This window comes from Oncorhynchus gorbuscha, linkage group LG02 (genome assembly GCF_021184085.1).
Source record: "Oncorhynchus gorbuscha isolate QuinsamMale2020 ecotype Even-year linkage group LG02, OgorEven_v1.0, whole genome shotgun sequence".
Classification (NCBI taxonomy): domain Eukaryota; kingdom Metazoa; phylum Chordata; class Actinopteri; order Salmoniformes; family Salmonidae; genus Oncorhynchus; species Oncorhynchus gorbuscha.
In genome coordinates, this window is record NC_060174.1 from 94923171 (window position 1) to 94941234 (window position 18064).

The window sequence follows — 18064 nt, forward strand, 5'->3', positions numbered from 1 at the left end:
TTGACACCTATGAACATGTTTTTACAGGGCCAGACTGACTGACTGAGCAACCATAATACCCATGGCCTGTCCAGAAACAACCCCTAGCCCCTACTACCCAGAGTCTAGACACTTGTGGAGATCTGAGAGGGATTGATGCGTGGTGACATGGTGAGAGCTCCACCTCACCCTCTGATAGGCTTAGTGGAATGTTGGCGGTATTGCTCTACACCTGTCCAAATCTGTCCAATGCTCTCAGTGTCTAGGGGGAGAGGTTAGAGGTTGTTTCTCCACGGTACCCCACAACCCTTCAGATGTGTGGTGGACCTACAGCACGACACTTGAGGCATTGGTTGGATGTTTAATTCCATTGACATACGCACACAGATTCGCACAGGTGTAAGTTGCACACCCACGGCACTATCAGGCTAATCAGACTGGTCTGAGAAGCCCCAGACCTGCTGTAAACAGTGAAATAATATATTTACATTTCTACTATTCATTCGAGCTAGTTTTTTATTAAGATAACCAATGGTTAGCTAGGTAGCTAGGATATACAGTGTATTCGGAAAGTATACAGACCCTTTCACCTTTTCCAAATTTTGTTACGTTACAGCCTTATTCTAAAATGGAATCAATCCATTTTTTCCCTCATCAATCTATACACAATACTATCATGACACAAGGCGAGACCCAGATTCAGACACAGGAGGCAAATGGTTGGAGTCTTACAATATTTATTAATCCAATAGGGGAAGACAAGAGAATGGTTGTGGACAGGCAAAAGGATCAAAACCAGTTCAGAGTCCAAAAGATACCGAAGGGCAGGCAGAATCAAGGTCAGGCCAGGCAGGATGATCAGGCAGGAAAAAAAGAAGTCCAGAGTCAGGCAGGGGTCAAAACCGGGAGGATTATCAAAAAGAGAATAGAAAATGGAGTACGGGAAAAACACGCTGGTTGACTTGACTAAACATACAAGACGAACTGGCACAGAGAGACAGGAAACACAGTGATAAATACACTGTGGAAACAAGCAACAACTGGAGGGGGTGGAGACAATAACGAGGACAGGTGAAACTGATCAGCCTATTTACAATAAGTATTCAGAACCTTTGCTATGAGACTCGAAATTGAGCTCAGGTGCATCCTGTTTCCATTGATCATCATTGAGATGTTTCTACAACTTGATTGGAGTCCACTTGTAGTAAATTCAATTGATTGGACATGACTTGGAAAGGCACACACCTGTCTATATAAGGTCCCAAAGTGCATGTCAGAGCAAAAACCAAGCCATGAGGTCGAAGGAATTGTCCGTAGAGCTCAGAGACAGGATTGTGTCAATGCACAGATCTGGGGACGGGTACCAAAACATTTCTGCAGCATTGAAGGTCCCCAAGAACACAGTGGCCTCCATCATTCTTAAATGGAATAAATGTGGAACTACCAAGACTCTTCCTACAGCCGGCTGCACTGCCAAACTGAGCAATCGAGGGAGAAGGGCCTTGGTCAGGGAAGTGACCAAGAACCCGATGGTCACTCTGACAGAGCTCCAGAGTTCCTCTGTGGAGATGGGAGAATCTTCCAGAAAGACAACCATCTCTGCAGCACTCTACCAATCAGGCCTTTATGGTAGAGTGGCCAGACGGAATCCACTCCTCAGTAAAAGGCACATGACAGCCCGCTTGGAGCATAAAGGCACCTACGGGACCCATAGACCATGAGAAACAAGGCTCTCTGGTCTGATGAAACTCTTTGGACTGAATGCCAAGCGTCACATCTGGAGGAAACCTGGCACCATCCCTACGGTGAAGCATAATGGTGGCAATATCATGCTGTGGGGATGTTTCTTAAAAGCAATGACTGGGAGACAGAATCGAGGGAAAGATGAACGGAGCAAAGTACAGAGAGACCCTGGATGAAAACCTGCTCCAGAGTGCTCAGAACCTCAGACTGGGAATGGGAATGTTCACCTTCCAACAGGACAACAACCCTAAATGCACAGCCATTTCTGGAGAGACCTGAAAATAGCTGTGCAGTAATGCTCCCCATCCAACCTGACAGAGCTTTAGAGGATCTGCAGAGAAGAATCTGAAAAACTCTCCAAATACAGGTGTGCCAAGCTTGTAGCGTCATACCCAAGAAGACTCAAGGCTGTAATAGCTGCCAAAGGTGCTTCAACAAAGTACTGAGGAAAGGGTCTGAATACTTATTTAAATGTGATATGTTTTTTATTGATAATACATTTGCAAAAATGTATTTAAAAAACTGTTTTTGGTTTGTATTATGGGGTATTGTGTGTAGATCGAGGGGGGAAATTATTTAATCTATTTTAGAAGAAGGCTGTAACATAACAACATGTGGAAAAAGTCAAGGAGACTGAATACTTTCTGAATGCACTGTATTAGTCAGCTAACCATTTACAGTAACAGCAGTTCATTAACAAGTCAATAGACACTAAATCATATGTAGAAATTTTGAAATCTTACCTTATATTGGCACTGTGGCATGGTATGAGCAGTTATTAATCAACTAATTATTAGATAATAGTTTAATAGAATGGAGTTAGAAGGGTGTCCTCCATCTAAAGGACAGGAAGTGTTGGCTGCGCACTTGAGCAGGCATTCCACATTAAACCCTACACACATTTGAACATCAAAATATGAAGGTTTTTGGGAGTTTTATATGCACAAAAAAAAATATTTCTCTTCAAAAATGTATAAACAGGCTGTTTTCATATTCCATTTGTACTCGGAAAACAAATTATTAAAATGTACATGGAACATAATCTTACCTCAGGAATCTTGATTTAATGTTGTCTATGAAGTAGGCTAATTATCTTGACCGCCGTAACAACAGACACCAAAACTGTCTGTCAACTGTCTGTCAATCCTCGAGATCAACATTATTCCCACACTTTGGCTGTTGTTAAATCGTATTCAGTATCATATGACTGTCATTCAGAAAATCCTTTCCTGAATCAACTGATGTTGCGCGATAATGTCCCTACGTAACTAAACAGCTAGACATCAAATGCGCATCAAACTTCTTTTATATTATTGACGAACCCTGTTAATTACAGTATTGATTTTAGTTTTATTAATCATATTTGTAAGGATGGACGCTGGAGACGAGAACCAGGTACAGGGAGTGAACATTTAATAACCACGGACAGGAACAGAATACGGACAGCGTCTGGACAGGGAAAACAGAAATGACAATAATGCTGACACGGGGATGAAACAGAGGAAATAGACAGATATAGGGAAGGCAATCAAAACGTGAAGGAGTCCGGAGGGGCCCAATGAGTGGTGATGCGCATAATGATGGTGACAGGTGTGCTCTTGAGCGCCAGAGAGGGAGCAGGCATGACAATATTAAAGTTACTATTTCTGTTTGAAGCATTGGATTTTTCAATCACATACATTATTTTGGATATGTGTGCCCTTGAAAACTGTTTACACATACGAAATGCTACGAGGTTACAATACACTTCCGGGATCTCCATACAAAAAAGAGACAGACAGCAATATCCAGGAACTTCACATGATCAAGGTCAATGTGTAATTCAATTGTTAAATGCTGAGTATATGATATAACTACAAACAACAGTATCATACATTTTTAAACATAGCTTTTGATTAAACTTTTGAATTATATTGAATGTATTTATGTTCCCCTTTATATCATAATGTATTCACATGAAGAATAAAAAAGTCAAATTATTATTAATGACTTTGTAAGAGCTCCAAACAGACTACAAGAAATACTCACTGGTAACCTCTTTTATAGAAAGACCCACATATATTAATTAATTAATTTATTGAGTTATAAAAAGTATTTTATAGTTTGTAATTTCCACTTTGAAATTGTGATACACACAAGGAAATGATTATTCAGTATTTTTGTTTTCACAAATCTGTAATTGATTCCATTGTCTGTTTTATTTCTTGAGAACTTAGGCAAGGAACGATCCCAATGTATAGGTATCTCAATACCTACAAACTGTAATAAAACTTGAACTTAAACTGTGAAACAGAAAAACAGTTATCTTATCGTGCTATTATTTGATTGTGTTTTTTAGAGTCAACTGGCTTCCTCATTGGTGAAGTAGTACCACTACCACAGAACTACAATGAGTAGAAACGGCCTCCACATTCAAGTCAATAATCCTGTAATGGGTAGACTGGCAGGATTCATTACATTTCTAAGCCCGCTACTCCGAGGTCCCATCAGGCTCACCTCGGTTGGGCAGGCATGTTGTAGCACCGCGGTGAGGGAGCCCGTGCCCGTCTGTTCCCACTTGTCAGCCATGTGGTTGACCTCCTCCAGCTTCTGCTTGCAGCTCTTTTGGGTGTTCAGCAGCGTCACCTCATAGAACTCCTGGATATCTGAGGAAAACATAACAGATTCCCATTTGATCATTTACAATACTTAGAAATGTCCCTTGAGAGGAATTATGGATGAAAACAGACACTTGACAAGCCTTTCTCTAATTACAATATAATTTCTGTGTAAGCCGGCAGACTTCCGTTTACGTCAACATGCTGCGTTACAGATGTACATGGAAATGGGGGTCTTTGATTAAACACAGGATTACTGCCTCATTGGACATCAACCAAAATAAATGGGGGCAATTTGTAAAATTGGATTTCTGGCACTGACATTAGATGCCATAGCAGAGAAGAACAGCACCGACGTATGGCCAAATTCTCTTGTCCGATACAACTGGGAACCCTCCTATGAGGCAGAGTAAGTCCAAAGTTCTGTTGTAGACTGTCCCAAAATCTGTCCCAAATTTATAGTTATTCATTTGCTCTGGATATCTGCACGGCATTGCATATATAGAGAATTCACCGTCAGTGAATGCAACTTGGAACCGAATTATAAAGTACAAACATTAGTCTACAGGGCTGTATCTGTGCTACACAGGTTCTCAGGATAAAGAAACCACGAACAAAAAAAGAGCAAATAGCTGTAAGTACAAAATATATCTGCAACTCTGCTTCCAGTCCTTAGCCTTAGTGAAGACTAGAAGCTGAAGTCTCTTGTTGAAGGAGCAGTCAACAATATTTTGGCAAGAAGTCTAAGCTAGATCCATTTGGACAGCGTGTGCCACCAGCTGTCGGGTGTGCGCTGAAGCAGCTTGGTCAAAGCTGTTTTTTTATCATTCAGTCTCAATTATATGGCCAAAATGTACTTACGAAATTAATTGTTTTATAAAATTATTCCAACAAATCTTTGCATGCTGTTACATTAGGCTATTATTTGGATACCGGAGCATTATAATAATTTACAAATGTTCAGAAAATCATTAACACATGATCAATAAATGGTTAATAAATGATAGTTATTATTAGGTGTTACCCCAAAATGCTTGATGGCCCAGTTCTTGCATAATGTATTAACTATGCAGTAGGCAATTGGCAAACATTGCTCTTGAAGTGGGTCTCCACAGCCAAGAGGTGTATTTCACTTCAAGACAGGCAACAAAAGTAAAGCTATTCAATTGAAACCCTAATCTTTTTGCAAGAATTCAACACTGGAAGAGAATTCAAACCCAAACATTCCAGCTTACCAACAGTTTGATACACAACCCTCATTCAACGCTGATTGGCAAACACCATGTTTTCTACATACAACACAAACTGTAGTGATTCCCTCTGGTCTTGTGTCATTTAATCCAAAGAGAGTCTTGTGTGTCATGTGTGTCTTGTTGATGTCTTGTGTGTCTTGTTGATGTCTTATTGATGTCTTATTGATGTCTTATGTGTCATGTTGATGTCTTGTGTGTCTTGTTGATGTCTTATTGATGTCTTATGTGTCATGTTGATGTCTTGTGTGTCTTGTTGATGTCTTATTGATGTCTTATGTGTCATGTTGATGTCTTGTGTGTCTTGTTGATGTCTTATGTGTCTTGTGTGTCTTGTTGATGTCTTGTGTGTCTTGTTGATGTCTTATGTGTCATGTGTGTCTTGTTGATGTCTTGTTGATGTCTTATGTGTCATGTTGATGTCTTGTGTGTCTTGTTGATGTCTTATTGATGTCTTGTGTGTCTTGTTGATGTCTTATTGATGTCTTATGTGTCATGTGTGTCTTGTTGATGTCTTGTGTGTCTTGTGTGTCTTGTTGATGTCTTGTGTGTCTTGTTGATGTCTTATGTGTCATGTGTGTCTTGTTGATGTCTTGTGTGTCTTGTGTGTCTTGTTGATGTCTTATGTGTCATGTGTGTCATGTTGATGTCTTGTGTGTCTTGTTGATGTCTTATGTGTCATGTTGATGTCTTGAGTGTCATATGTATCTTGTTGATGTCATGTGGGTCTTGTTGATGTCTTGTGTGTCACGTTGGTGTCTTATGTGTCATGTGTGTCTTGTTGATGTCTTATTGAAGTCTTATGTGTCATGTGTGTCTTGTTGATGTCTTGTGTGTCTTGTTGATGTCTTATTGATGTCTTATGTGTCATGTGTGTCTTGTTGATGTCTTGTTGATGTCTTGTGTGTCTTGTTGATGTCTTGTGTGTCATATGTATCTTGTTGATGTCTTATGTGTCATGTGTGTCTTGTTGATGTCATGTGGGTCTTGTTGATGTCTTGTGTGTCGCGTGTGTGTCTGAAGCTTTCGCTGTTATAGCAACGTCATCTTACTTCAGAAGAAGGTTATAGCAGGATTCACTTGAGTGGCGGATCCTTGAAATAGAACAGCTTTAGCGCTGCTCAGAGCAGAGCCGTGCACAAACTGCACCCCCCAAAGAACATTACACAACCGCGGTCACAGACTCGTTGAGCAATTATGACTTTGATTATTCAGTGAAAAGCAATAGATGGCCAAATGTTAATGGCTAATTAAATGACACATACAGTGGGGAGAACAAGTATTTGATAAACTGCTGATTTTGCAGGTTTTCCCACTTACAAAGCATGTAGAGGTCTGTCATTTGTATCATAGGTACACTTCAACTGTGAGAGACGGAATCTAAAACAAAAATCCAGAAAATCACATTGTATGATTTTTAAGTCATTAATTTGCATTTTATTGCATGATATAAGTATTTGATCACCTACCAACCAGTAAGAATTACGGCTCTCACAGACCTGTTAGTTTTTCTTTAAGAAGCCCCTCCTGTTCTCCACTCATTACCTGTATTAACTGCACCTGTTTGAACTTGTTACCTGTATAAAATACACCTGTCCACACACTCAATCAAACAGACTCCAACCTCTCCACAATGGCCAAGGCCAGAGAACTTGGTGAGAAGGCAACAACTGTTGGCGCAATTATTAGAAAATGGAAGAAGTTCAAGATGACGGTCAATCACCCTCGGTCTGGGGCTCCATGCAGGATCTCACCTCGAGGGGCATCAATGATCATGAGGAAGGTGAGGGATCCGCCCAGAACTAGACGGCAGGATCTGGTCAATGACCTGAAGAGAGCTGGGACCACAGTCTCAAAGAAAACCATTAGTAACACACTACGCTACGTAACACACTACGCCAAACGCAAAAATAGAGCTTTTTGGTCTAAACTCCACTCGCCGTGTTTGGAGGAAGAAGAAGGATGAGTACAACCCCAAGAACACCATCCCAACCGTGAAGCATGGATGTGGAAACATCATTCTTTGGGGATGCTTTTCTGCAAAGGGGACAGGACGACTGCACTGTATTGAGGGGAGGATAGATGGGGCCATGTATCGCGAGATCTTGGCCAACAACCTCCTTCCCTCAGTAAGAGCATTGAAGATGGGTCTTCCAGCATGACAACGACCCTAAACACACTAAGGAGTGGCTCCATAAGAAACATTTCAAGGTCCTGGAGTGGCCTAGCCAGTCTCCAGACTTGAACCCAATAGAAAATCTTTGGAGGGAGCTGAAAGTCTGTATTGCCCAGCGACAGCGCCGAAACCTGAAGGATCTGGAGAAGGTCTGTATGGAGGCGTGGGTCAATATCCCTGCTGCAGTGCAGTGCAGACATTTTTTGAAGTAAATAAACCACACAGAAAGGGGCTGTTTCCTGGACACCGACTACGCGTAAAAGGACAAACTGGTTTGCTTCCATGGAGGACTGGCTTGAATTGTGAGGATGACCACACAATTTATTTTCATCATGAGACAAATCTATTGGTTTTCTACAAAGGACATGTTGAGATCTATTTGGTACTGTCATACTACTTTGTGGTAAATAATGCAGGAAACTTATATTACATATTTCTTTGAACAGTGAAAGAAAAACCATCACCAGATAAACAGGGAATACATTACGTAGTATGGAGAAGCAATAATCCAAGCCGCAGCTTCATACTATTTGTTAAACATAGAGAACTGATACTGTATATTGGGTTGTTGTGGTGGGATTGGCATGGGTAGGAAGACATTTGGTCTAAATCAGATGTTAGGTACTATATTACTGAATATTATCTGAATAAAATTGACCATTTGGGTGCAATCAATTAGCTTAACTTGTCCTAGATGAAATACAATAAAAGGAATGCCAATCGTACCTGTTTCTAAATATAGAAATAATTTAAGAACAATCTGAGATGGTGGGTGTCATGGCTTGCTGAAATGACAGGGAATGACTCATATGAAGTTCTTCAGGAAGCAATTGAAATTCCAAGTCCAATTTTTTGTAATAGAGAAGCATTGAGGAAAATTTGAATTTTGTTTTACCCCCTGACGGGGAAAGGAAGGGGGGAAGAGAAAGGGGATACCTAGTCAGTTGCAGAACTGAATGAATTCAACCGAATTGTGTCACATAACGCCAGGGTAGTGGGTTCGATCCCCGGGACCACCCATACGTAGAATGTATGCACACATGACTGTAAGTCGCTTTGGATAAAAGCGTCTGCTAAATGGCATATATTATTATTATATTACATTTAACACAAACCCTCAGAATCAGAGGGGTGCGGCGGGCTGACTTAATCAACGTCATCGGCACTCATAGAGAAGCTGTTGCTGGGGGTTTAACAGCCTTGTAGAAGGGCAGAACAGCATATTTTTACACCTTGTTAGCTCTGGGATTTGAACTAGCTTCAGTTACTGGCCCAACGCTCTTAACCACTAGGCTACCTGCCACCACAGAATAGGCTGAATTTAAATGTAATTAACCCAAACCTTGAAAATGGTACAGAAATTAATTGTATTGTAGATGTACTTCACTCACCCAACGGTCGGGCATTTCACCCTCATTGAAAATAGTTATAAAACAGGGCAAATTTAAATGGAATTGACACGAATCCTGACAATTGTATGACTCTAGAAGAAGAATTAAAGACTATATCATTAGAATACTTGTAACGGCGTTCGTCTGTTGAATGAAGAGAGTCGGACCGAAATGCAGCGTGTAGGTTACTCATGACTTTAATGAAATAAATCGCGGTACATGAAATAACTGAATACTAAATACAAAAACAACAGAACGGAACGTGAAACTAATTACAGCCTATCTGGTGACTACAACATAGAGACAGGAACAAACACCCACGAAATACAAAGCGAAAGTCAGGCTGCCTAAATACGGTTCCCAATCAGAGACAATGACAAGCACCTGACTCTGATTGAGAATCGCCTCAGGCAGCCAAGCCTAACAACACCCCTAATCAGCCGCGATCCCAAATAATACAAACCCCAATACGAATACAACATATAAACCCATGTCACACCCTGGCCTACCCAAACATATAACAAAAACACAAAATACAATGACCAAGGCGTGACAATACTGATGTTGCACATTGACTCGGTACCGGTACATCCTGTATAAAGCCTCGTTATTGTTATGTAATTATATTGTGTTACTTTTTATAAAAATGCTTACTGCATTGTTGGTTAAGGACATGTAAGTAAGCATTTAGCTCGAAAAGCTATCGCCAGTTTTGTACAACGCGACTCAGACCAGAACATACCAGACGTATTTTTCTCTCCATATCTCCAGATTTCAACCGAACATTTACACCTGGATCTTGCAGCTAGCTCGCTGCTATCCGTGTGACTATTGGCTTACGTCGATCCCGGAGCAAACATAAATTATTCCGGAGCTAGCCAGCTGAAGAGTTCCATCAGCCACTTCTGAGCTACAATCACCTATCCGGAACGTTTTACTGCTGACGCGGAGCCCCACCGGGCCTTCATGACTGGACTACCGACGTCATCTGGCCGAGGGAGTTATCTAACTGACCCCTCCGTCGTGACGTTACCTGAACACCCATCTGCGGCCTGCTAACCATTAGCTGTCTTATCGGGTGCTTTCTGAATAGATCTATCGGACCATTTTTCTTGGGTCACTATAACTATATCTATTTTGACAATTGGATTGATCCCTTCTACCACACGGAACCCCACTAATCTACAGACGGAAACGCACAAGGTGGCTAAAAACAGTCCTCCATCCTATGCTAGCTTGCTACCGATGGTCCGGCTAGCTGTCTGAATCGGCGTGACCCCAACCAACCTCACTACTCACTGGACCCTTTTGATCACTCGACTAAGCATGCCTCTCCAGAATCCTTTATGTAACATTTATAAATAAGATGTTTTATACATTTTTATAGTATGCTTATGTGGGAAAAGTTACTTGGGCCCAGAGAGGGGAGAGGTCGGGTTAGTCTTATCTGTGAATGTGTCTGTAACTATTCCTAAACCATGTGAAGGGATGGTGTGATTAACGGGGAACCAGTTAGGTGGCTCCACGATGTCTGTGTGCATGTCTGTAAGCTTGTCCAGGAGGGTTGTATTTTTTATGGGAGTATCTAGAAATTGACAATTGATATATGCCATTGGATGAGGTAATGTCTTGGTCCTAAGTGGTACCAAAAACTAGATAGGGGCTTCGTTTAGGAGACCAAACTGAAAGATAATTTATAGCTATAGCTAATGCTATAAATTATGGAATACTCTTTTTTCTGGTAAAAGGTTCTTTGTGGTCCTGTGTAGCTCAGTTGGTAGAGCATGGCGCTTGTAACGCCAGGGTAGTGGGTTCGATCCCCGGGACCACCCATACGTAGAATGTATGCACACATGACTGTAAGTCGCTTTGGATAAAAGCGTCTGCTAAATGGCATATATTATTATTATTATTATTATTATAATGTTCCTAAGATCTGTTATTCGTCATGTGAGTTTTGATGGGTGTGTCTTGGCTATAAATTATACTAAGGACTGTCTTGTAAGCACTCTCAGAGAATTCATTTATGAACACTGAATTGATCTGAGAGTCACAGGACTATGGTGAAGCTCATATAATTAAAAATTGACTTTATGATAACTCTGACTTGTGTGTGGTTTGCTCTCTCATGATTTGGTAATACAGGAAATTTCCACGACAAGAGATAGCCTGCAGAGTTCTGTCCTACTATCTAGGTCTGTACCCAAACAATTTGAACTTCTACTTTTAAAAATCCACCTCTCTAAAAACAAGTCTCTCACCGTTGCCGCCTGCTATAGACCACCCTCTGCCCCAAGCTGTGCTCTGGAACACCATATGTGAACTGATTGCCCCCCATCTATCTTCAGAGCTTGTGCTGCTAGGCGACCTAAACTGGAACATGCTTAACACCCCAGCCATCCTACAATCTAAGCTTGATGCACTCAATCTCACACAAATTATCAATGAACCTACCAGGTACCACCCCAAAGCCGTAAACACGGGCACCCTCGTAGATATCATCCTAACCAACTTGCCCTCTAAATACACCTCTGCTGTTTTCAACCAAGATCTCAGCGATCACTTCCTCATTGCCTGCATCCGTAATGAGTCAGAGGTCAAACGACCTCCACTCATCACTATCAAACGCTCCCTGAAACACTTCAGCGAGCAGGCCTTTCGAATCGACCTGGACGGGGTATCCTGGAAGGATATTGACCTGGTTATTTTTTTTAAGTGCCTTCCTCACCATCTTAAATAAGCATGCCCCATTCAGGAAAATTTAGAACCAGGAACAGATATAGCCCTTGGTTCTCTCCAGACCTGACTGCCCTTAACCAACACAAAAACATCACATGGCATTCTGCATTAGCATCGAACAGCCCCCGTGATATGCAACTTTTCAGGGAAGCTAGAAACCAATATACACAGGCAGTTAGAAAAGCAAAGGCTAGCTTTTTCAAGCAGAAATTTGCTTCCTGCAACACAAACTCAAAAAAGTTCTGGGACACTGTGAAGTCCATGGAGTATAAGAACACCTCCTCCCAGCTGCCCACTGCACTGAGGATAGGAAACACTGTCACCACCGATAAACCGATCCACTATAATTGAGAATTTCAATAAGCATTTTTCTACGGCTGGCCATGCTTTCTACCTGGCTACCCCTACCCCAGTCAACAGCACTGCACCCCCCACAGCAACTCGCCCAAGCCTTCCCCATTTCTCCTTCTCCCAAATCCAGTCAGCTGATGTTCTGAAACAGCTGCAAAATCTGGACCCCTACAAATCAGCGGGGCTAGACAATCTAGACCCGTTCTTTCTAAAATTATCTGCCGAAATTGTTTAACCTCTCTTTCGTGTCGTCTTAGTTTCCCAAAGATTGGAAAGCAGCTGCGGTCATCCCCCTCTTCAAAGGGGGGGACACTCTTGACCCAAACTGCGAAAGCCAAGTCAACAAACAGATTACCGACCATTTTGAATCTTATCATACTTTCTCTGCTATGCAATCTGGTTTCAGAGCTGGCCATGGGTGCACTTCAGCCACGCTGTCATGCCCTAATCATAGAGAGGCTTTTGTTCTCTATTTTGGTTACGCCAGGGTGTGACTAGGGTGGGCATTCTATGTTCATATTCCATGTTTTGTATTTCTTTGTTGTTTGGCCGGGTGTGGTTCTCAATCAGAGGCAACAGTCTATTGTTGTCTCTGATTGAGAACCATACTTAAGTAGCTTTTTCCCACATGGTTTTGTGGGTAGTTGTTTTCTGTCGTGTGTCTACACCAGATAGAACTGTTTTGTTTGTGTCGCTTTGATCATTTTTGTTCTAGTGTTCGATTATAATAAAAATCATGGACACTTAACACTCTGCGCTTTGGTCCACTTCTCCAAACAGCCGTTACACACGCTCAAGGTCCTAAACGATATCTTAACCGCCATCGATAAGAAACAATACTGTGCAGCCGTATTCATTGATCTGGCCAAGGCTTTCGACTCTGTCAATCACCACATCCTCATCAGCAGACGCGATAGCCTTGGTTTCTCAAATGATTGCTTCGCCTGGTTCACCAACTACTTCTCTGATAGATTTCAGTGTGTCAAATCGGAGGGCCTGTTGTCCGGGCCTCTGGCAGTCTCTATGGGGGTGCCTCAGGGTTCAATTCTTGGACCGACTCTCTTCTCTGTATACATCAATGACGTCGCTCTTGCTGCTGGAGAGTCTCTGATCCACCTCTACGCAGACGACACCATTCTGTATACTTCTGGCCCTTCTTTGGACACTGTGTTAACAACCCATCAGACGAGCTTCAATGCCATACAACTCTCCTTCCGTGGCCTCCAATTGCTCTTAAATACAAGTAAAACTAAATGCATGCTCTTCAACCGATCGCTGCCTGCACCTGCCCGCCCGTCCAACATCACTACTCTGGACGGCTCTGACTTAGAATATGTGGACAACTACAAATACCTCTAACCTGTCTGGTTAGACTGTAAACTCTCCTTCCAGATTCACATCAAACATCTCCAATCCAAAGTCAAATCTAGAATTGGCTTCCTATTTCGCAAAACAAAGCATCCTTCACTCATGCTGCCAAACATACCCTTGTAAAACTGACCATCCTACCGATCCTCGACTTCAGCAATGTCATTAACAAAACATCCTCCAATACCCTACTCAATAAATTGGATGCAGTCTATCACAGTGCCATCCGTTTTGTCACCAAAGCCCCATATACTACTCACCACTGCGACCTGTACGCTCTCGTTGGCTGGCCCTCGCTTCATACTCGTCGCCAAACCCACTGGCTCCAGATCATCTACAAGACTCTGCTAGGTAAAGTCCCCCCTTATCTCAGCTCGCTGGTCACCATAGTAGCACCCACCTGCAGCACGCGCTCACCCCCAAAACCAATTCTTTCTTTGGCCGCCTCTCCTTCCAGTTCTCTGCTGCCAATGACTGGAACGACCTACAAAAATCTCTGAAACTGAAAACACTTATCTCCCTCACTAGCTCTAAGCACCAGCTGTCAGATCAGCTCACAGATTACTGCACCTGTACATAGCCCATCTATAATTTAGCCCAAACAACTACCTCTCCCCCTACTGTATTTATTTATTTTGCTCCTTTGCAACCCATTATTTCTATCTCTACTTTGCACATTCTTCCACTGCAAATCTACCATTCCAGTGTTTTACTTGCTATATTGTATTTACTTTGCCACCATGGCCTTTTTTTACTTTACCTCCCTTATCTCACCTCATTTGCTCACATTGTATGTAGACTTATTTTTCTACTGTATTATTGACTGTATGTTTGTTTTACTCCATGTGTTGTTGTATGTGTCGAACTGCTTTGTTCTCAATTTGCCTACCTGGTTAAATAAAGGTGAAATAAATTAAATAAATAAATAAAAATCACGTTACGGTTGTATTCGGTTCATGTGACAAAAACAATTTAATTTGATTTGATTCAATCATAATGATCTGTATAGTAGTATTGGGACAGTTTCGGGGACAGATTAAGCCTAGTCCTGGACTAAAAAGCAGCATCACCATCACCATCACACAAAACACTTCCAAACACCACTGAGCATCCCTTAGAAAAGATTAGCTAGATTAGCTCATACGGTAATAATGTAGGTGGACAAGTACTTGTTATGCAATCGAAGAATCGTTAATTAATAACAAAGCAGACCTTTCAAAAGAATAGCTGCTGCATGTTCAACAAAGGAAACTGAACCCATAACAAGTATTCTTTCTCAGTAGTCCAGAGGCTCATCTCCACAGACAGAACCCAAATTTACATTTAAATGGAGGTTAATGACAACAAGCTATTTGCATCCATTACAAAACGTTGGGAGTATAATAGTTTAGTCCCTGCTCCCCAAACCACATGTTTGAGCGAGTCCATCATACACTGCTAAGAATTAGTCTTATATGTTTGCTGAGAAAAGGGTTGGCAAATTTGAAATGCACTACAATACAGTATTTGTGTAATAAACCATTGGCACGAATGACTCTTTTCGCAATTTATGAAATACATGAAGATAAACATACGTCATTGAACCGAAATATATGCAAATCCCCTAGATTCATTGAGCGCCAGTGAAGTGTCTTATTGGGTTTGGATACCCTGAATTGACAAAACAAATGCAGAATTCTCTTAGTCACAGCCATCTTAAGATTCAATGTGAGATGCACATGTTCTACTAGCCAACAACACTACACAGCACCGTATTTTATCAAACTTTTAGGTTGTGTAGGCAACATGATAAGATTCAGATGATCTGTATTTTCCCATTGCAGAGCCATTTGGTTGCAGCAGTCCAAAATCATAAAAAATAACAAGATTGTGCGAAGTATTTCCCTGTTTAGTGGTTTTTCATGGTAGTTGTGCAAATGGATAATTCAGATATTTTTTTTTATATAATAAATATGTACAACTACCCTCTATACTAGGAACTCATTTGTTTACCTTCATTCAAATTCATTCACTGCCTTATCTGCAGTTGCCAAATAGCTTATAGCTGAATAATTACAGTAACTAAAAGGCCTACATGCAACTTCCTGTATAATAGTGGCCCATATTCAAACAAGCAAAATGTTAAAAAGTAAAAGTATCACACGGGGTAACTTACAGTGCAGTGAAACTTTGTTTGTCTCCATAGACATCCCGAGCGCTGCCGGTCGCTTGAAGCAGTGTGCTGTGGGAGCACCAGATGCCCATGCAACAAAACAGCAAGCCTACTCCTCCGGCGGGCCGCCTGTTCAACTTCAATAGAGACAATGACCTTGCACCCCGGGCAGCCCTCGCACTCCGACAGCTGATTTGTAATGCAGCCCTGCGTCTGATAATGTGCTTAACGCTGCCATGCTGCGCAGAATACCCCTCCAAACCCCTCTCACACACCTCTACACAGTGTGGACATGGGTGCCCCCTTTTCGTTGACAGTTGAATCTACAAGTGCCAGCGGGCACTGGCAGTCACACTCTTTGTCATGGGAGAGCAGGGTATGTATGGGGGGAACCATTGGGGGGGGGTATTTCAGACACTTGGCTCATGCATGAAGGGCACACATAAGCCTGTGACGACAGCTATAAGTGGCTGTATAGCACTGGGGTGGAGGGCCACCGGCTTCCCCACAGGGCAGACTTCTTTCCTGGCTGTCACACAGTCAAACGGGGACAGAGAACAACCCCACACTTGGGCCATAAGGATATTGCCTACTCCTGGAGAACAGCTTGAAATTCAAATCACAGCCTATGCTAAGGTAGGCCTGATGATTACATCCAACATACTGAATGTAAAAGCACGGCCGATTAAATAGCCTTTCTGAGATACAAAATACTGCCTTATGGCATCACAGGTAAACCCATCCATAGACTTGCTGTAGTTTCAAGGGAGTGTATCATGCTAATATGCTGATCTGAAAGTATTTTATGCTGCATTACATTAGGAAACAAGACGAGTACCAGGGATTTTCTTCACTGGCTGCCGCAGTGGATTTTTCCAGAGTTTTTGTGGATCACTCAACATAAAGCCGTAAAACAAGGCTACAGTGAAAACTCCCTCAACATTGTCCCCTAGTCCTACCCCACACCAAAAATAAGAATTAAGCAACTTACTCAATATTTCTTCTTTATCATTTTTTACAGCTCCGATTGCACAACAGCACTTATGATGCCTCCCTTAGTTGTTGTCAGCTGTGACACCTGAGGCCACTGAAGGAGCCGTGTTGAAGGGTGTGTTTGTGTGTGTGTGTCTGTGTCTGTGTCTGTGTCTGTGTGAACAATACATCTCATCATACCATAAAGGCCCTGAGCGACAATGGAAACAACACACCCGTAACCTTCTGAACCACAATAAGCCCTAACCAGTGCTTAATTTGAGAAGGATCCTGCGGGAACAGGATCAGGCACCTCAGCGTTTTGGACTGTTTCATTCCGGAACTTATTTGGCCAGATCCAGTAGCACTCGTGGCATGAAAATTAATTTCACTTTTTGCAATGTAAACATTTTAATAAAAGCGATCAAAGTTAAATCGAGTTGCCTGTTCGTTAATTCCCCCCACCCCCTGGGCCTAATATTCTAAGAGGTGCTTCGGGTTGAGCCTGCCCGGCTCTATGAATTGCGCAACATAGTAACCTATGTTTGAGACCAATGAGCGGCCGTGGCTGTGTGAGCACGCCTGTATCTCTCACAGAACTAGAATGAGATAAACTTTCTTTCCATGATCTTTCTCCCTCTCTCTGCTCTGATAGAAATTAGCCTGCAACTCTCATCTCACCAGCATTGCACTTCATAATTTATTTCCTTATATTCTGATCAAAAATATGAACGCAACATGTAAATTGTTAGACCCATGTATCATGAGCTGAAATAAAAGATCCCAGACATTTTCCGTAACCACACAAAAAGCTTATTTCTCTCAAATGTTGTCTCAAATTTGTTTACATCCCTCCCTCCATTTTCTCCTTTGCCAAGATAATCCATCCACCTGACAGGTGTGGCATATCAAGAAGCTGACGTGGACGGGATGCTGAGGAGCATTTCTGTCAGGTGCAAAGTCTTGGTCCTTCAAATAAAAGTTGAAAATAACAGATCCCAGAAATGTTCCATACTCACAAAAATCTTATTTCGCTCAGACAACATCCTCTACACACACTCACACACACATTTTCCAAACTCACAAAAATCTTATTTCGCTCAGACAACAGCTCTGGTGGACATTCCTGCAGTCAGGAAACAAATTTGTACACAAAATCTGAGCGAAATAAGAATTTTGTGAGTATGGAAAATTCCTGGGATCTTTTATTTTCAACTTTTATTTCAAGGGACCAAGACTTCGCATGTTGCATTTATATTTTGGTTCAGTGTAGTTTTAAAAAATTGTACTGGGGAAATATTAGTTCCCATTCTTCAGCAGTTATAAACAAGGAAAACATCAGCTGT

The 18064-nt window shown here is 41.8% G+C and overlaps 1 protein-coding gene across 1 annotated transcript in view; it reads right to left on the reverse strand.

The window, feature by feature from the left end:
- The window catches only part of LOC124013499 (disks large homolog 2-like), a 326264-nt gene that overhangs the window by 263347 nt on the left and 44853 nt on the right, over positions 1-18064 (reverse strand). Inside the window, 1 exon segment of the mRNA XM_046327794.1 lies at positions 4219-4367. Within this exon segment, the coding sequence (XP_046183750.1) occupies positions 4219-4367 (149 nt within the window).